General features: G+C 22.3%; 1 protein-coding gene across 1 annotated transcript; it reads right to left on the bottom strand.

The window, feature by feature from the left end:
- Positions 1–477: 477 nt before the first annotated feature.
- LOC122498885 lies at positions 478–15,016 on the bottom strand. The gene is made up of 3 exons (XM_043606880.1): positions 14,444–15,016; positions 3,632–4,093; positions 478–1,474 (listed from the first exon to the last, which is right to left on the bottom strand). The coding sequence occupies exons 1-3, from the start codon at positions 14,660–14,662 to the stop codon at positions 1,355–1,357; spliced, it is 801 nt and encodes a 266-aa protein (XP_043462815.1). The 5' UTR covers positions 14,663–15,016; the 3' UTR covers positions 478–1,354.
- Between the last annotated feature and the right edge of the window lie 7,166 nt (positions 15,017–22,182).

The following is a 22,182-nucleotide window of genomic DNA, read 5'->3' as shown; positions in this document are numbered from 1 at the left end:
GTACACATATTAAGCTTTATTTTAAAGCAAAAAAAAGAGAAAAAAAAAATGCCGTTTTTTAAAAAAAAGTGAAAAATATTTTTAATTTTGAAAAAAATTAGTTAAATTGTTAATTAAAAAAAAAAATTTTTACACCATTCGAAGGAGGAGGAAAAAACCTTTCGAAAACATATAGGTCAAAATTTTGTCCACTCTACTGTATTGTAGCCATATTAGCTAAAAGAATCCACTGTCCACACGTTACCAAAAACTTTAACCCCCTCTCCCCCCTACAATTTTTAATAAAATATCTTAATATTTTATGGGTAAAGTTCTCTCCCATAGTATTAAAGTTTGTGCAAAAATCAGCCCGATTTGAAGACTTTCGATTTTAAGTTAGGACAATTGAGGAATTTTGCCCCTATTTGAAAAAAAGGATAAAAAATGATAATGCCAAAAATATCAATTTGAACTATGTATTTATTTATTTTTTCATTCAATCAGTATACAAAATTTATAAAAGACTTTAAAAAATTTTTCTCATCACAATAATGTTTGGATAATCTGTCGTAAAAATTTATCTTAACCATCTTTTATACTCTTATTAATCGTGTATAATTTTTTTTACAATAGTAAAAATAGACACTGCTTCGCTTCATAATCTTATTCATAAAATAAAATTGGAAAAATTGATTCTACCTATATTAAGCTTTCGCTTCACATTCAATTATTTTATATATTTCTACCTAAAATAAATTAGAAAAAAATAAATACAAATTATTTTGCTTTTCTACCTATATAAGTTGAATAAATTTTCAAATATCTAAATGGACCGTGAATTAATTTTTGAGAAATTTTTGCTAATAAAAAACAGTCTTTAAAATCTTTAGTTACTAACTATTTTTCTTTAAGTTACATTACCTTAAATTCCTCATTAATTTCTATATGTTTAAAATCACTAATAATTTAGTAAAAAAAAAACTAAAAAATAAGCCTCTGCTCTTTATAAATCTAAATACAATACTGTACTTGAGGCTGTAAAAAATTAAATTTCTGTTTTGACAAATGAAATACTGATTATTATCATCAAGTTTTCTTAATATTGAAACATAATATTTGCACTTCTATTGTACTTGTATTGCTCTTCTTTTATATGGAAAAGAAAAAAGAAAATTAAAAAATTCTCAAATAAAATAACTATCAAAATAAGAGAATTTATAAATATTTCACAACACTTTTACGTTATAAGAAATTAATAAATAATTTTTTTTTTCATAATTCGAAAATATCTTTAAAGGTAATGATCACAGGATATAAGTACGCGATAATACATTTTTTTCCAGATAAATCGCATGAGTATTTTTCCCACTTCGTTTCAGGAAGTGACAGTTAAAATTGTTGCGATCAATCCAAGAGTTGCACCCGTCATCAGAAGACTTCTCCAAATTGCTCCACTCATTTCCTCTGTTACTGGATATTCAATGCACAGTTGTTCCTGTTGAATAAAAGAAATATTAAAAACAAATTTTAAGTTGTTTGACAAAAAATAAAGTTTCTAGCCTTGGGATATTTTTTATAAAAGGCTAGGTTGCAACCCTCTGGACAAAAAATCATTTTCGTTCCAAAAACATTTTTTATAACCTTTCATATCCGACAAATAGCGATTTAGAACATTATTTGAACATTCATTATTTTTAAAAGTTTTGGAACCATATTTGACGGACCGCATTATTTCCGCATTGTTATATTTATCATTTTTAAATAAATATTTAGTCATTATAATTTTTCCATAAAAATTAAGATTTTCAAAAGTTTCAAATTCCAAACCTTTTTGAAAGTAAACAACTTATAAAAAATTGTTATAAAACATGAAGAAATCGATGACTCCGAGTTTTCGACTCGGAGCAATCGATATCTTCATGTTTTATAAATAATTAAAAGTGACCGACTAATAAAATCATTATTTTATATTATAAAAATATTGTTACTCTAATTTATTCAAAATTACTTTCATCACTTCAATTTAATTATTGTTTTCCAAAATATTTGACTAAAATTCTTCTTTAAATTAATTATTCATTCATTTTTAATAATTTTTGAAAAATTTCTTTTAAAATCTTCAAATCCTTTTGTTTAAAATTTAATTTTACGAAATTACATCGATTATTCGAAAATTCTTCCGTAAATATATATTAAAAAAATAAAAACTTCAAATAACTGAAAAAAAATTCAATTAAACTTTTTCAGAAAAATTAAATCTACACAATTTTCAGTTAAAAGTATGAAAAATTCAAACATTCAAAGATTATAATTTAAAACCTTTTCAAAATTCAATTAGAAACGACTATTTATTAGTAAAATCTGCTAATTCAAAAACAAAAATTCAGTCTTTAATTCAAATTAGAAAACATTTTTACTAATTCAAATTTAGAGAGTTTAATATTAAATTATTATCTAAAATTTGAACTGAAATTCACATTTAAATAAATTTTTATTCCCATAAAGATTTTTATCAACAAATTTTTAAATAATTTAATTCTTTCGACGAATTTTTATAAAATTTTTATGAATAATTACATCTTTCGAGAAATTTGATTAAAATTGTCTTAAAAATAATTGAAAATTCAGCGATGAGTTTTACAATTTGTGAAAATAATTGTAATTCCTAAGAAGAATTTTATTATTTTTAACAATATTTAATTTTTGCAAAGAATATTATCACTCTTGATAATAATTGAATTTCTGCAATAATTTCGTAACTTTTCCAAAATTTGATTGAGAAAAGTTTTTGAAAATAATTGAAATTTTGGCAAAGAATTTTATAAAATTTTTGAAAATAATAATTGAATTTTGGAGAATAATTACATTTTTCGAGAAATTTCATCAAAATTTGTATTAAAAATAATTGAAATTTCCGCGATGAGTTTTATTATTTATGAAAATAATTGAAAGCCTATAAAGTTTTTTATTATTTATAAAAATAATTGAATCTCTGTAAAAATTTTGATTATTTATGAAAATAATTGAATTATTGCGAAGAAATTTGTAAATAAAATTCCTGGGAAATTTTCATTATTTATGAAAATAATTGAATGTTTGCGTAGAATTTTATTCAAATTTTTTTTCAATATTAATGGAATTCTTTTGGAAAATTGAATTATTGCGACGAAAAATTGTAATCGCAACTCTTTTAAAATTTAATTAATTTTGAGATATTTAAGAAAAATTAGATTTCAAGAATAAGCACAATAATTTTAGAAAACAATAATTTTCCAGGATTCTGATCAAAATTCCCTGACTTTTTTAGGTTAATTAATTTTTTCAAGGTTTATAGAATTCCCTGACATTTGCAGGTTTTCCAGGTTTCCAGGTTGCGTGGCAACCCTGTAATTGAATATATGTAAAAATTTTGAAGTCCTAAGTCTGCTACATGGGGTTGACCCCCTTAAAAGTTTATTATTAAAAACACAAAACAAAGTCGACTCTCTTGTAAGGATGAAACTACAAACATTTCAAGAACGATTTAAAACATAGTTTTTTGCCCAGAGGGTTAAACACAAGGGTCTTGCGCTCTCTAACTGATCAAGTTACAGAATAAGGAAGTTAAATCATCAAAGTATCGCAAACCTTAAAATAGAAAATATCGACTTACCCAGCCTCCATAACCTTTAATGAAGTACACTATATCTTCTCCAATGTATCTCGAGATATATAAAGGTAATTTTGTCTTCAAAGCATGCATTCTTCTATCTCTCGCCCAAAGTGCAAGACGTCCCATAAATGCATAGAGACAGACAATTCTTGCCCATGTAATGCCACCATTGAGGAATAATTCATCAGCAACTCCCATGAAAGCCTCATATGCTGTATCCGGTACGACGTTTAAGCGATTCACCATACTGGTGAAAAGTATACTATGTTTGTTGAGCATTTGATAGACATTGTGACGCATACTTCGTGACACTGGACCCCTTGATATGAGATAAATATCTTCTTTTAACAAATACCTTATCACATCATTTGCCAAACACTCTGCAGTCATTTCTATTGACTCCTCAGGAATATTGCATCGAGTTGGAGTCGATAGTTGCGGGAAATAATTCTGCAGTCGATTCTGAAAATAATTTTAAAATGTTAATAATTGTATTTCATAAAAAAAGATTTAGGAAACAATTCTCCTTTAAATGAAACAATAGGGGTTTCCTAATTTTATGTTTTACAATGGATGTGAATTCAATTCATCTAAAGATATTGCTAACATTTTCTCTACGATGTTTTCTCTACGATGTTGAAACAAATCTTGGTAATAATAGTACAAAATTAAAACAGTGTCCATAAACTGCCATAGTCTCGAAAATAGTACCTTTCGATTGCAACTGTCTACTAAAAAAGTTCTTAAATCTTAAAAATTGTTGAAATCATTTTTAACAGATAGTGTAGAAGAAATCCCAAGCTTCCTAATTATCCCTTTCGTGCTCCAGGAAAGTCCGCTAGCGGATTTTGTTGAAACTTAATACTCAGGGGTTTTCGGGGCCGCTGATTATGAATTTGAAGTCAGATTATCAAAATTCAAAATGGCGGATCCAATATGGCGGACATTTTTTTTCAAAAATTGCTCAAATTTGGTTGAAACTTGTTACTCGGGGGTTTTTGGGGCCGCTGATTATGAATCTGGAGTCGGATTTTCCAAATTCAAAATGGCGGATCCAATATGGCGGACAACTTTTTTAGAAATAGATTCAATTTGCCTGAAACTCGTTATTCGCAGGTTTTCGGGGCCGCTGATTACGAATCTGAAGTCAGATTTTCAAAATTCAAAATGGCGGATCCAATATGGCGGACATTTTTTTCAAAAATTGTATACTCCTAAATCAAAAGGGCTTAGGCGAATAGTATTTTTTTACAGTATTTATAAAAAGTTTTAGTAATAATTCCCTTTTGGAATATTGGGAAATTTTTAATTTTGAAAAATAGTTCACTATTAATAGTCAAATCGAGAAATCTATTAATTATAGTAAATGAAAAATAATTTTAAATGTATTATAAATAGTGGAGAAATAAATTAAATCTGATATAAGTCTCAAGCTACCGCTGAACTGAATACCGCAACTTTGTAATGATGCTAGCTAATAGTCATATTGTATGTATATATGGCATCGTGTACTATATATACACATAGGTAATAAGTATGCGCTTTCGCTGTTTCTCACGCTTGTGAATCATACTTTCTAATCGTCTATAGATATACAGTAAGGTATCTAAGTATATACAAACTTCGTTATAATTATCAAACTTTTTATTTTTTTAATTTCCGCAACTACAATATTATTCGCATTATACTAATTATAATTAAATTAGAAAATTATTAAGTTTGATTAAAATTAAATTACACGAAGAATTTGATTTTAATTAAACACTGAAGAGAATTCTATTCTCACAACCCCAATGACATTAAATATTCCATTCAGATTTAGTGCTGTATATTAATTATTACTATATACTGGTTAAAAATAGAATTTGACTGATTTAAATTATTATGCAAATTATTTCCTTTTTTATTTATAAAAAATACTAGAAAATTGTTAATTGGTAAAAATTTTGATTAAGAAGTAGGAAATATACCAATTTTTGCATAATTTTTATTTCTCAATAATAATATTGTTTACAAACAGATTTTTTTCTTTTGGAAGGAAAAACATTAGATATTCCCGTTTCTTAATATTTTTGTAGAAAATTCTCAATTTTCATAAGGAAATAATTTGCAAAAATTCTATTTCTGAATTTCAATTTTTTAAAAATAAAATTCAAAGTTTTTTTAAAATAAAGGAAAAAAATGTTTATAAATTATATTTGTAAATTCGAAAATTTAATTGAAAATGAAAATGAAAATTTTTGAATTTTTAAATAATAAAGGAAAAAATTTTATTTAAAAAAAAGTGTTCTGTTAAATTTATTTACGAATATCTTTAATTGTAAAATTATTTGAAAATTTAATAATTTCTTTTTTCAAATATTTTAAATATTTAATTCAAAATTTTCATCATTTCAATTATTATCTAAAATTCAAACTAAAAAATTCATTTTTAAATCAATTTTTATTAGAAAATTCTACGAGAATTCAATTATTTAAATACAAAGAAAATTATTTATTGAATAATTGAATGTTTCTTAAAGTTGAATTCTTATAAAGAATTTTATTAGCAACTTTTAAAATATTTGGATTTTTTTGACGAATTTTAATAAAATTTTTTAAAATTAGTTACAATTTTCAAGGAATTTGATTTAAATTGTATTAAAAATTATTGAAATTCTACAACTTTGTTATTTATAAAAATAATTGAATTCCTAAAAAGAATTTTATTATTTTTTTAAAACATAATTAAATTTCTGTAAAATTTTTATTATTTATAAAAATAATTAAAAGTTTGCGTAGAATTTTATTAAAATTTTTGAAAATAATTGAATTCTTGAGACGATTTTTATAATTTATAAAGATAATTAAAATTCTGACGAGAATTTTTGTAAGTTTTTGAACATAATGGAATTCTTGAGACGAATTTTATTCAAATTTATTTTTTAAATAATTGAATTTTTTTGTGAAATTTTATTAGAATAGTAAATAATGAAAATAATTGAATTTCGACAATGTTTTGAAATTCATTAAATTTCTACGAAGAATTTTATAAAAATTATTTTGAAAAAATTTGCATTGCTACAAAAAATTTCATTAAAATTTTTGAAAATAATTTAATTCTTTGAAGAAATTTAATTAAAAAGGTATTGAAAATAATATTTGAATTCTAATAAATAAATTGTAGCAAAGGTTTTTAAAATACTTGAATTTCTTTGATGAATTTAAAAAAGTATTAAGAAAATAATTACATTTATCAAGGAATTAAATTAAAATTATATTAAAAGTAATTAAAAGTCTGCGATGAGTTTTATTATTTATAAAAATAATTGAATTCCAAAAAAGAATTTTATTATTTATGAAAATAATTTGTAAATAATTGAATTCCAGTGAAATTTTTATTATTTATGAGAATAATTAAGTGTTTGCGTATAAAAATTAGGTTTTTTATTTGAATTCGTGGTAATTTCATAATTCATAAATCAAACAAAAAAGACACATTTCAGAATTTTTTTATGAATTCTTAAAAATTTATTTTTTACAGTTTTAATATAATTTTTGTTGTCGCCATTCTTCTACAACAGAATTAATTATAATAAAAATGATTTTTTTGAAACTTTTCTCTAAATATTCGAATTACTATAATCAGACAAAATGTTTATTTAAAAAATTAAGTGTCTTGTTTATTTTTCGTGAAAAATAACATACTTCAGGTGGCACTTAAATCCACAACTTGAAGTTACACAGCCTGCATGATTTGAAATGCATATTCAGCCTACAAAGACGGGGTGGTCATCGAACCTTGAAAAGCGGGAAAACGTACTGAATTTATCTACAACTACGTCTAGAAATTGTGAAAACAAATGGTTATTTTCAGACAACAAATTTTTTTTTTTATTTTCAATTTATATTAAAAAAATATAAAATTCGGAGATAAGAAGTCGATTAAATTCTTCTGAAACCTATGAATTTTTTTTTTTGCAGTGGTCAATAATTTTTTAACAAAGTTAAATTTAGAATAAAAAAAATTTCAGTTCGAACTATTTTCAGGATTAAGTCTTTTGTCGAGGTGAAGTATTCTGAAAAAAAACGTTTTCTGTAAAATTAAAAAATTTTTTTTAAAAAGTGTTATATTAACTAAACGATTTGCATCTGCAAATCGTTTCGTTAATATAACAATTTTTAAAAAAAATTTTTAATTTTATAAAATAATTTTACCTCTGTCCGGTGTGTTTTTAACATTTTAGACAAAATTCTAGATAAAATTGATGTTAGATAATAATCGCATTTTATTCGTTCTAAGTCATTTAACGTGTGCGGTCTCTTAAATAATTGCGCATTATCCAGTTTACCTTTATATACATTCCGCTCATTCAAGACAATTTTATATTAGATAATCGCATATTATTCCTTTTAAACAGACTGTTGTTCCATAATGATAATTTGAAATTGTTTTTTTAAAGACACAATAATATTCTGTATCTGTTATATAGAATGAAGGATACGTCCGTCTCTCATGCAGGAGTCTATTCTTTCAAAGAATTATTATTTTCTTTTTATGTCTGTATTAACGGATGGAAACCGGTTTATGGCAGACAATTTACAGTTGTCTAATTAAAAGTTAATTTATTGCTAAAACGATATATATTAAATTCATTAAGTTTAAAACATTTTAAATTTAAACTTTCTATGAACGAAAAAAAAATTATTTAATTTCAATAGTTACGGTTAATTGACTATTGTTATAGCGAAACAAGTTTCTAAATTTGAATTTGTAAAAATGTTTACTAATTTAAATTAGTGACTGACTTTTTGCTTTTGAATTATTAAATTTTACTAATATTTATTAGTACCTAAAATTTAATAATTTAAAAGCAAAAATTTCTACTAATTTATCAGTAAAATTTACAAAATTGAAATTTCTACTAATTTATTAGTAAAATTTACTAATTCAAAAGCAAAAAGTCAGTCACTAATTTAAATTAGTATACATTTAATTGTTATTGTTTCTTTTTGATAATTAATTTCTTCTAATGAGACTTTAAACAAAATTTTGAAGAATTTTAATTTAAAAATTTAAATTCTTTAAATAATTAAATATTCAAATATTATTTTCAATATTTCTAGTTAGATATGTTTCCAAAAATTCAAATATCTACAAAAAAAAAAATAATATTGCATTTTACAAAATATAATTTTTTGAATTATTTTTAAAATTCTTGAGAAAACAATTATTTTCAAAATTTTTACTTACAAAATTCTTTAAAAATTTGATAATTCTTTTACTATATGTTCGAAAAAATTACTTTAAAAAATTTAATTATTTTCAAATAATGCGATTAAAAATTAAATTATTTAAAAGTTGAATTCAAATATTATTAAAATTTAACATCGATGGAATTTTCAAATATTTTATAAAATTAAAGCCTTCTGCAATATTCTATTATTTCTAAAAATTGCTATTACTTATGTAACTTCACCAAAACTTAATTATTTTCTAGAATGTTTAAGTACAATTCTTCTCGAAATTAATTATTTTTAATATTTTTTAAAAGTTATTAAATTTTATTAAAATAAGTTTTATATTTCAAAGATTTAATTAATTTCTCTCTTTAAAGAATTATTTTTAAATATTATTGTATTTCTTGAAGAATTGTAACTAAAAATTTAAAAAATAATTAAATTTTACAAAAACTTTTCTATTTTAAATTATTCAATAATTACCGTTGAATTCTAATAAGAATTGATTTTAAAAAATGAGTTAAAATTTGTAATAATATAATTGAATTTTAGAAGCTTTATAACAAGAATTTTAAGAATTAATTATATTTTAAAATGTTTTACATTTAAATTATTTGAAATTTCAATTAATATATAAATAACAATAAGTATTCAAATATTTATTAAACAAAAATTAATGAAATTTGTAAAATTTTATATAGAAATTCTGGAAAATAAGGCTTTTAAAAGATTGTAAATATATATTTTTTGAAGTATTTGAATTTCTGAAAAATAATTTTAAAAAATTGCAAAAATAAGAAGTTTTGTCAAATTTCATTAAAATAAATTTCACATTTCAAAGAATTTTTTTTACTAAATTTAAAAAATTATTTTTAAAAACATTGTATTTTTTTAAGAATTGTAACAAAAAATTTGGAAAATACATAATTAAATTTTACAAACATTTTTGCATATTTAAATAATTTAATAATCGTTGAATTCTAATAAGAATTGATTTAAAAAAATTTCAGTCAAAATTTTGAAAAATAATTGAATATTAAAAGTTTTATAACAACAATTTTAAGAATTAATTAATTTTTAAAAGTTTTTTTAATTGAAAGAAATCGTTTTAACATTATAATCGCCGTAACATTATAATAATACTGAAATGTTTATTTTAAAAAATTAATAATGTATTAGTTTCCTTTAAAAATTATTTAATTTTTGAATAATTTTATTCAAAAATTCAAAAAAATAATTGACTTTTGGAGAAATTGTAGTTATAATTTTTAGAAATAATTAAAGTTCAATACGTTTTACATTGAAATTATTTGAAATTTGAATTAAAACTAATAATAATTTTTTAAATATTTGTTTAACAAAAATTATTGAAGTTTTGAATAATTTAATGTAGAAATTCTAAAAAATTAGGTTTTTGAAAAATTACTTGAAATTTTTTTGAATGATAAAATTATAATATTGAATTATAATTCAATTCCTGAAAATAGGGCTAAAAATAGTTTTAAACATTTAAATAATATTAAGAGTTTTGTCAAATTTCATTGAAATAAATTTTATATTTGAAAGAATTTAATTTTATCGAAGAATTACAAATTTTTTAAATCTTAATTTGTTACCAATAAAACTTTTTACATAGTTTTCGACATTTTCATAAGCAAAACTAAATTTTAGTGATATATTTTTATCTTATTTTTATATTCTATATTATAATTTTTTTTCTTTATTGATTTAATCTGATAGCGGCTTTTGAGAGGATTTTATGTTAATAAAATTTGAAATTAAAATATATTTGTTTAAATAAAGCTTTCTCTGGGAGAGAAAGCAATATTAATAGGATGATGGCGATGATAATGGTAATAAAAAGTGTTTGCGATTCCACGACCATAAACAGTCACGTGAAGAGAAGGGCATCTTAGATTCTACACTATCCCAGGAAAATAGAATTTATTATACCATTTAAGGGCCCAACAAGATACAAAACATATACCCGACTCCATAACAAGAAGACTTGAACTGAAACGAATTAAAATTATCTAGATTTCAATTTATTTATTTCATTTAATAGCTAGAACTTATTTTCAATGCATTCAAAAGAAAAAGAAAAAATTAATTATTTTTTGCTATTAATTGCAATTTGTATAATTCTAGTAAAGATTTCGTAAATTCTTAATTCCTCAAAGTTGGATAAAGATTAAAAATATTAGACGAATTTTGATTCGATAAAAAAGATTTAATTATTTATTTTCATTTTTTGATCTCATAATTGCAAATTAAATTTTTAATAAGCAATTTCTTTTAAAATATGTGACTAAAAGTTATCGATTTCTAAAATTAATTAAGTTATTATCTATTTTTATTTAATTTCCCCTCTTTTGATTAAATAAAAAAGTTAAGTTTAACTCTCCTAGTGGAAAATTTGGTTTTTTTAATTCCCTTTAATTATTAAATTTAAAATTTTAATTTTAAAAAATATATTAAAAATTTCATTTTGTTAAACTTGGATATTTGATCACCTTTACAGACTTTCATAATAAAATAAAAATAAAATTTTTGTTCTTTTTAAAATGATTAAAATTCTTTAAAAAAATGAAAATGAAAATTTTTGTTCTTTATACTCCTTATTGTTTTCCTATTTTTAATATAAAGATTTTTATTTCTTTCAAAGATAATTAAGAGAAATATAAATTTTCTTATTATTTCTAATATTTTATACGTGGAATTAGAAATAGAAAGGAATTTCTGGAATTAAATGCAATAAGTTTTTTTCGAATTCCTTTCTATTTTAGTCTTGTTACTCAAACTACAATTATTTATAATAAAAAATACAATAATTACAAAAAATATATGTTTTTTATAGATTTGCAAAAAAATTATATACTTTTTGAATTTACATACAAAATTTGAAAAAAATTACATGTTTATTACTCTTTATTTATTTACTAATATTTATTAATAATTTATAAATAAATCGGTTACAGTCCAATTATTCCGCAAAAAATTTGGTACCTATAGATTATTTAATGAATAATTTTAATTAAAAGTTTCAAAAATAATTGAATTTTATGAGTTACGTTCGCAATTTTCATAAATAAATTAATTTCAAAAGGCATTAATTTGAAAATTGAGAAAATTTCAATTTCGAATGAATTTAATTAGAAATTTTAAAAAATTTAGTTTTTTGAAAAATTAAAAAAATTAAAACTTTTTTGAAATATTACCTATAGTTAAATGTTTTTTTTAATATATATTTAATTAATTATTAAAATAATTTACTTGTACAAGAATTTTTGTTAAAAACTAAAAAAAATCGAATTCTGGAAAAAATTACAAATAATAGGAATTATTAGAAATAATTAAACTTTGAAAAGGTTACAAAAAAAATCTTTGAAATTCTAAATTTTTCATACTTTTAATATTAAGAATTCTGTTAAAGAAATTTTTTTGAAAAATTTTTAATTTAAATCCTTTTGAAATTAGTTGAATTTTTAATTTAATTTATAATTTCTTATTTAAAAAAATTGAGTTGTAAATAAATGTATTTTTAAAATTTATCAAAGAACTTTATCAAAAATTATTAAAAATAATTATTAAATTTTAGTTAAAAATTTTAGAAAATATTAATTGAATTGAAATCATGAACATGATTTCGAAGAAATTACAAAAACATAATATTTTTATAATAATTTATTGCTATTCTTTTAGAGTCACGAAGAAAGTCAAAATTTTGCCTAAAAATGAGGGAAAAACAAAATTAAATTTTTGAAGTAGCCCTGAGACCTCTAGAAAAACAATTAATTATTATTTAAATGAATTATTTATTATTAATTATTAATTATTATTATTATTTATTATTTAATTAATTAATTTTGTTATTATTTCATTATTATTATTAATTATTATAAACAGTATTTTCTAGAAAAACAAAAAGATCAACTTTCAAGAAAGAAAATTGACAATTAAAAAATTTGTTTATTATATTTTATTGAAATTAAGCTTAAAATATCTTTGGGTCAGCCCATGTGAATTTTTATTAAAATTTTCGATTTATTTCATTAAAAAGGGAAACATTTATGAAAATTATTAGTTTACAACAAACTAATAAATCATATTTAAACGTTTTTAAAAAATTTTAATTTTTGTTACTGTTTTTACCTACAAAATTTTATATATGGGTAAAGGCAGAAAGAAACACAAAAAAAGTATTATTTTAAAATATTATATTAATATTATGTTAATCTATAAAAAATTATTAACAAAAAAAAACATAAACATCATAAAGAAACATTATTAAGTTTTTAAAAAATAATTTTAAATCTACAAAAATTTATTTGTTTATATAGTTATCCCGTTGGTCATTATTTGTTCAATTTTGACAATGGTTAAAAATATATAAATTTTGTAGGTTTAAAAAAATTTTTGGCATTGGTCATGGTTCACTAGATTTTTTCCATAGTCAAAATATAAAAATTTGAAGGTTTTAAACTAGTTTTCTACTTTGATTTGTTTTTTTTTTGTTTTAAACTAGAAAACTAGTTTAAAACCTTCAAATTTTTATATTTTGACTATGGACAAAATCTAGTGAACCGTGCGACCAATGATAACAATATTTTAAACCCAAAAAATTTCTATATTTTTGACCCAGGTCAAAATCTAGCTAACAATGGTCAATAATAAAAATTTTTTAAATCCTAAAAATTTCATTATAAGACAAAGGCAAAAATAATTCAAAACCTTCAAAATTTTTATATTTTAACTATGGGTAAAATCTATTGAACCTAGGCCAGTGACAAAAATATTTTAAATTCTAAAAAATTCTATATTTTTTACCACAGTAGTCAAAATCTAGCCTCATGACCAATGGGATAAGTATATGTAAATTTTTGTATTTTGACTGGTCAAAATCTAGTGAACCATGGCCAATGATAAAAATATTTTAAACCCAAAAAATTTCTATATTTTTTACCATGGTCAAAATCTAGCAAACCATGACCATCGGGATAACTATACAAGAAATAAATTTTTGTTTTAAAAACTTAATAATGTTTCTTTCAGCAAATTCTGAAAGGAATCAAATTATAATTTTTTAAATGTTAATTGATTTATTTAAGTCTGCATTTCTTTGAATAAACTTTCCTTGAGTAGGTCAAAAATTCTCGAAGACACAATTGACAATTGACAAAATTTTTATTTTCAATTGACAATAAAATATTAAATTTCATTATTTTCCTCCCCTTGATGTCAAAGTCGATCATCAGAGACCTGATAATAGTGAAGAAAATTTGACTACACATCATTTAATTTCAAACAGCGCCACAGGCGATAGCAGTAATAACTAACTTAAAAATCAATGTCACAAAAATAAAAAATTTCTATTTGTACCTGATTATGAGTCATGAGTGGAGTATCTACTATCTACTATACATGACCATTAACAACTATACTTTCAATGAAGTAAAGTTTCGCAAACTTGAAAACACTCTCAATTGACAACTGTTGAGATTTATGATGAATTAAAAATCACTTCCATATGAAAAAAAAATTAATTTCTACTATTAATGGAATTATTGTAATAATAATTTTAGAGAGAATTACCTGGCAAATTTCAACGAAAGTCATACCGCCGTTGTTGGCCCTAGTATCATAGTGGCACAAACCGTCTGTAATGGTCGTTTGGTTGCTGGGTGAATTCCGATTACTGGGGGGATTGCATTCCAGAATGCCGCCCACTCTGGAATGCAGTTCCCCCCTTACCGATGAGCCTTGATCTTTGCCCCTCTCCCCGTGAATTTCATTGTTGTTTGAGCCGGGCATTCTTCTGTTTTATAAATATACCACGAGGAAATAGATGCAATAAAATTTATTTTTTGATGCAACTATTGAAATTTTTTTTTTGAATTTTTTTTTTTTTTTTTGAACACTTTTTTTGACTTCACTGCATAATATCACAAAAATTCGAATTGGCTCTGGCTTGGTTACTTTGAAGTGGTTTTCGCGTTGAAAACGCTGCCACGAAAACCTAAAAAACAACTTGCCAGTTGCCAGCTCGCTCCGCAACTCGTTTACTTTCCCGCGGCCATTTTCGAAGCAACGATCCCCTTCTAGTCGACAGTGTTATAGCTCAACATGATCATCCCCATCAGCAGCCGGTTCAGGCTCGATGCTATTCCTGAAGGATCCCTGAGATTTAAATTTTGCTGTACATTTTTTTTTTTTATTGGAAGTTTGATGGAAAATAATACGAAAAAATCTGAACATATGTGGTTTTTGATAGAAATCTTTTATCCAAGTTTACGAAGTTTAAATTAATTTAGTATTGCCTTATGGCAATACTATTATTAATTTTTTATTAAAAATAAAATTTTTTAGCTAAGTCCAAAATATAGAGAACCATATGGGGAAAGGCAAAAATAGTTCAAAACCTTCAAATTTTTCTATTTTGACTATGAGCAAAATATCTAGAAAACCATGTCCAATGAGAAAAATATTTTAAAACCTATACAAAATTTTATATGGGCATAGGCAAAAATATTTTTTCATCAAATTTTTAGGTTCTGACTATGGGAAAAATTTTTCACAACGTACATCAAGAAAATGATTTAAATCTTCCATAAAATTATTTTTTTAGTAATTTTAAAATTTTTTAAGTATTTTTTTAAAACATTGCTTTCAGGTTGAAAATTCTAAAAAAATCATTGTATTTTAATTCTTTACATGGAAATTCACTTGTTTATTTTCAAACCAATTTCAAATCATAATTTTTAAAATAAAAAGTATGTACATCAAGAAAATGATTTAAATCTTCCACAAAAATTATTTTCATAGTAATTTTAAAATTTTTTAAGTATTTTTTTTAAAACATTGTTTTTAGGTTGAAAATTCTAAAAAAATCATTGTAATTTAATTCTTTACATGGAAATTCACTTGTTTCTTTTCTAACCATTTTCAAATTATAATTTTTTTAAATAAAAAGTATGTACATCAAGAAAATGATTTAAATCTTCCACAAAAATTATTTTCATAGTAATTTTAAAATTTTTTAAGTATTTTTTTTAAAACATTGTTTTTAGGTTGAAAATTCTAAAAAAATCATTGTAATTTAATTCTTTACATGGAAATTCACTTGTTTCTTTTCTAACCATTTTCAAATTATAATTTTTTTAAATAAAAAGTATGTACATCAAGAAAATGATTTAAATCTTCCACAAAAATTATTTTCATAGTAATTTTAAAATTTTTTAAGTATTTTTTTTAAAACATTGTTTTTAGGTTGAAAATTCTAAAAAAATCATTGTAATTTAATTCTTTACATGGAAATTCACTTGTTTCTTTTCTAACCATTTTCAAATTATAATTTTTTTAAATAAAAAGTATGTACATCAAGAAAATGATTTAAATTTTCCATAAAATTATTTTTATAGAAATTTAAAAATTTTTAAAGTATTTTTGTTAAACATTGCTTTCAGGTTGAAAATTCTCAAAAAATCATTGTATTTTAATTCTTTACATGAAAATTCACTTGCTTTTTTTCTAATCAATTCCAAATCATAATTTTTTTGAATAAAAAGTATGTCTACAAAATAAAAAAAAAATTATAATAAAATTGTGTTTTGAATTTAGTTAGAAAAGTATAGAAGTGAATTTTCATATGTGACGCTCCACGAGAAAAGGGACCTTATGACAAGAGTAAATAAGGTCCCTTTTCTCGTGGAGCGTCACATATAAAGAATTGAATAGCAATGATTTTTTTTAGTATTTTCAACCTGAAGACAATGTTTTTTTTAAGGGGAGGGTAAACCTGTATTTTCAACTATATGAAAAAAATATTTTAAATATTTAATAAAATTATTTTTATAGTAATTTTTCGAGAGGAATTGAATGGTCAGAAAAATATTTTGACCCTTTTTGAATTTTTATTTTTTCTAAAAATTGATAGATTTTGAATTCCATACGTAATTTTGTAGAAAATATGTTTTCGTATCCATAAAAAAATTGCTGAATGAAAAAATTAATATTTATAAAAGTTTTAGCATCTTTCAAAAAAAAAAAAAAATAGTTTTCAGGTTAATAATTTAAAAAAATATGATTATTATTAAATTTTATTATACGAAAACTCATTTGTTTTTTTTTCTAACTAATTTCAGAACATAAACTTTAAAAAAAAATGATTTATCGAATAAATTTTTAATAATTTTTTGAAAAAGTTTATATTCTGAAATTAGTTAGAAAAAAACGAATGAGTTTTCGTATAATAAAATTTAATAATAATCATATTTTTTTAAATTCGTAATCTGAAAACTATTTTTTTTAATAAAAAAATTTTATTTTTTTTTAAATGTTAAAACTTTTATAAATATTAATTTTTTCATTCAGCAATTTTTTTATGGATATAAAAATATATTTTCTATAAAATTACGTATGGATTTTAAAATCTATCAATTTTTAGTAATAATAAAAATTCGAAAAGGGTCAAAATATTTTCTGACCAATTTTTTTATGACCATTGAATTTCCTCTCAAAAAATTACTATATAAAAATAATTTTATTAAATATTTAAAATATTTTCTTCATATAGTTGAAAATATAGGTTTACCCTCTCCTTAAAAAATGCTTCAAAAATAATAAAATTTATAATGTTGTTTAACCCCTCGGACGTTAAAGACTTTATTATTATAAAAATTATTTTTTTCATTCGGCAATTTTTTTTTCCGAATACAGAAATATATTTTCTACAAAATTGTGAATGGAGTTTAAAAAATATTAATTTTTAAGAAAAATGAAAATCCAAAAAGTGTCAGAATATTTTTTGAACGATTGTATTTTCTGACCATTGATTTCCTCTTTCGAAATTATGAAAAAAATAATTTTATGGGAGATTTAAATCATTTTCTTGATATAGTTAAAAATGTAGTTTTAGTCTCCCCATAAAACCTTAAAATTTATATAAAATTATTTTAACTATGGACAAAAATGTAATGAACCATGGCCAATGAGAAAAATATTTTAAACCCTCAAAATTTCTATATTTCTATATTTCAATGAGAAAAATATTTTAAACCACCAAAATTTGTATATTTTTGACCATTAACAAAATATAAAAAATATCAATTACGAACTTCATTAAAAAATTAAATAATAATTATATAATCGAAAAATAAATTAAAAGAATTTTTAACAACCAAAAATTTGGTTTGGCTTATGAAATTAGATGAACAAATTTACGTTAATAGATCAATTGCATGTCGCATGATTCTCACAATTATAGTAATAAAATTTTCCTCATCAGAATAATAATTATACAGAAGTGTTTGAATTGAATAGACTTTAAATTATCCATTTAAATTTATTTTGAAAAATTAATTATCTCCTATTCCAAAATGTAATTCGTATATAATTTCTATTATTAGTAAAAAAAAAAAAAAAAAAAAAAAAAAAAAAATTGTAAATTTGTTATTCTACAAAAGTTTTACGTAATAATTAAGGTAAACGATTCTCTTAGTAAAAATGTCTAATAAATTTGGTGAAAATTTAAACTTTATACTCTAATCGGATCCTGTAAAATAACTAATTATAAATGTTTATTTCAAACTTAAATTTCATATTTTCTAATAGAATCATATAAGTAAGTATGGTTGTCCATTTTTTAGTTTGTTTTTTATAATTTCATTTTGTAAATTTACTTTTTTAAGTTTACGCAAATAATTGTCAAGGAAACCTCAAGGAATCGATATAATTATACGTTACCCTTATTGATTTTGTTTTTTTACTACAAAGAGAATTGAGTTTTGAAATTTTAATTTGAACTTCTTTAAGTTTACAGAAAACATTGTCAAGGGAACCTATGGGAATCGATATACGTTTTGCTTATATTGATTTTGCTTTCTACAGAGAGAAATGAGTTTTAAAATTTTATTTCAATCCAACAATTTCAGTATTTAAGGCAAATACTATATTTAATTAATTTAAATAAAAAACAATTTGATTCAAGTCAATATTTTATTTGATAATAGACAATCAATCAGTTATTTGCAGGAAATAAATTTTTGTTGATTCTGTATTAAAATAAATAAATAATTTAGAAAAATGGATAAAACAAATATAAGGAGTAAGTTTTCAAAACCTGATAAATCCAAATTTTGTCATTTCGAGAAATTTAAACAAATGACAATTCTCACTTAACCATTAAATAATTAACTTTAATGTAGAAAAATTGTAAGAAATCATTCATTTTTAAATATTTTTTTCTATTTAAAACGCTCTGTTTGTAATTAAATTCTATTGTAATAAGGGAATTTAACGGTTTTGGTGATTTTTTCGAATAAAAAAATTAAAAAAAATTTAAATCATCAAGGTTAGGCCAAAATATTTTTTAAATTGAAAATTCTTTGGTAATAAATTTTTTTTCTTAAACTGAATACAGTGATAAATCGATTTCTAAAGATTTTAATATTTTAAATATGTGTTTATATCAATTAAAAAAAATGGATTTATCAACTTTTGAAAAATTGCTCCTCAAATTAAGAATTAAATAAAAAGTATAAAATTATTATCCATCTACCCGAGTCAATGCAGCAAGAAAATATTTAAAAATAAACAAGTCAACAATATATTTTTACGTTTTGAAATATATGTGAATATCACATTTTTATAAATATCTCAAATTCATATATAGGATCTGAAAGAATAAACTTTTTTAAATTGTAGATTTCATTTGGGCTAAAATTATAAAGTTATTAACATTTTTATTTTTTAAAAATTGAAATTTTGAAAAAAGGTTATTTTTTGTGGATTTTTTGTATTAAGTTAATATTTATTTTTAAATATTTTATTTACATTGAGAATGCGCTTGATAAATAAATGCAACGATTTATTTTTTAACTCTATTCGATCTAAAATTAGGAAGTTATTAACATTTTAAAAAATGTAAATTCTGAAAAAGTTACTTTTTGTGGTTTTTTGTATTAAGTTGACATTTAATTGTAAATATTTTATGTCCGTTGCAATCCTCTTCAAAAACACATCGAATGATCAGTTTTTGAACTATGTTTGCGCTAGAATTAAGAAGTTATTAACATTTTAAAAAATTAATATTTTGAAAAAAGATATTTTTTGTAATTTTTTTGTATTAAGTTGACATTTAACTTTAAATATTTTATGTCCATTGAAAAACCTCTTTCGAAAACACATCGAATGATCTATTATTTTTTAACTTTATTCGATCTAGAATTAAGAAGTCGTAACATTTTAAAAAATTGCTATTTTGAAAAAAGTTAATTTCTGTGTTTTTTTACATTAAAATGACATTTAATTTTAAGTATTTTATGATCATTCAAAAAACCTTAAAAAAACGCATCGAATGGTCTATTTTCGAATTATATTCGTACTAAAATTAAGAAGTAATTCACATTTATAAAAAATTGAAATTTTTCAAAAAGTTACTTTTTGTAGTTTTTTTTGCACTTCAAAAACATTTTTCCATGAAAATATACTTTTTTTATGATGCAAATGATTATATTAGGTATTTTCGCTTAAAATCAGTAATTTGAATGAAAAACTTTAAAAGCATTTTACTAGAAATGTTGAGTTTGGTCATAAGGTCCATTTTCTCAGACGCGGTCACATATGCATCCAATGCATGAGTGGATGCATGCGTCTTATTTTAATTTGAGTCAAATTGTTTAGAAAAAGCACATTTATGTTTTAATTTTTGATGTTAAAGTTAATACTACTTGTATTTTTTTATACTTTATTTTATCTAGACTGAAAACAATATCGAATTTTATAAAAGATTTTTACAATATGGGGAGAAAAATTTTCTCTAATGCTTTTAATTTATTTTTTTATATTAATTAAATATTAATCCATATTTATTACAGTTTGACAATCTATGCTAATTTTATTATTAATGCCAACCATTAGGCTCATTTATATTTTATTTTCATAATTTAAAATTATTTTTTAAATGTAAAACTAAACTCCCTACTGATAAGATGAAATCAGTACATTTAGAAACGCTGGTGTATTTTATTAAAAAATCCTTTTCGGAATGTTTTCATTTCCATTTTTCAAATTTAGGAAAATTCATTATTTTCTGAATTGAATGCAAAATTGAAAGTTGCCTTTAAAATACCAAACAGCGACGAGCCTGGTCCATTACCATTTCCTTCACCATCCTGGAGTTGTAAAGATCATTCAAGTTTTCGCCCCACCACTGCGATCATAATCGTAACTGAACGGTCATAGTATTGGTGAGCGTGTGATTTCCTATCTTGAATGAATCGTTAGCACACTATTAAATAACAGGCATTATACATATATATATATAGAAATATATATATATATATTTTTTAACTACATAATATATGGAATGTCATACATATCTATTACTCATAAAAATTTAAATATAAATATACTCCTTTCCTCCTGTTGATGACGTTTATAAAAATATTAATATATATTGCACTGCTATAATTCGAATATGATTCCGCATACTTTTTGTAAAAGACTTGGAGAAATTTTCATTTTTTTTTAAAGTTATAATTATTGTGCTAACAAAATAAGGAAGAGGCAAAAAGAATAAGATTTTTGAAATTAAAAAACTTTTCGCATAGAAACCGCAAGAGTTCTATTTATAGCAAATCTATATAAAAAATAGTGTTAGTCTAGCCCAATCGATTTAAAATATTAAATATAAAAAGTAGAACTTCTGTAATTTGTGTTATACGAATTGCAGTCTTGATTATGAAATTCAACAACAATATTTGGCAAATTTTCAACATTAGCCAAATTTTCATTGGAATGTCCGTCATCAGAGAACCTACGAAATCAATCGAGAGAATAGTTTTTGGCATATTAATGTTGAGTTGCATTGTCTATTCAAGCTACATTTACTCTGTGATTTTGGACATCTCTTTTCGATCGGAGCATCAAATTTCAAGTCTTGAGGAACTGGCCAATTCTTCATTGACGCCTATGACGACAATGTTTGTAAATAAGTCATTGCTAAGTAGCTCCATTAGTTACATTCGGAAATTGGGAATAAGATCTATAAGGATACCCGGTGGAGGGTTACAGGAAGATTGTCTGAAATATTTGACAAAGTACGAGAATGTAACATGTATTCTTAAAAATGCTGAAAATTACATTAAGAATTTTACAAAAGGAGAACAACAATTAAATGTTAAATTGCTACACGAGCCCGTGATCTATTACGCTGAAAATTGATCCCTTTCTTGATCGTTTTAATAAAATTGTATCAAGAGCATCGGAAGCTGGTTTGGTGTCACAATTTCTGCTTTATTCTGTTAAGCAGCCAAGCAGACTTAAACCACCCG

Source organism: Leptopilina heterotoma, unplaced genomic scaffold (genome assembly GCF_015476425.1).
Source record: "Leptopilina heterotoma isolate Lh14 unplaced genomic scaffold, ASM1547642v1 Lhet_160, whole genome shotgun sequence".
Taxonomy (NCBI): domain Eukaryota; kingdom Metazoa; phylum Arthropoda; class Insecta; order Hymenoptera; family Figitidae; genus Leptopilina; species Leptopilina heterotoma.
This window is presented reverse-complemented; position numbering and strand designations above follow the sequence as displayed.

Excerpts from the sequence above, each read along its gene's own strand:
- LOC122498885 (XM_043606880.1), bottom strand. The coding sequence starts at position 14,662 with ATGCCCGGCTCAAACAACAATGAAATTCACGGGGAGAGGGGCAAAGAT. Across the intron at positions 4,094-14,443 it reads CTTTCGTTGAAATTTGCCAG|AATCGACTGCAGAATTATTT; the intron begins GTAATTCTCTCT and ends AATTATTTTCAG. Across the intron at positions 1,475-3,631 it reads TTAAAGGTTATGGAGGCTGG|GAACAACTGTGCATTGAATA; the intron begins GTAAGTCGATAT and ends TTTATTCAACAG.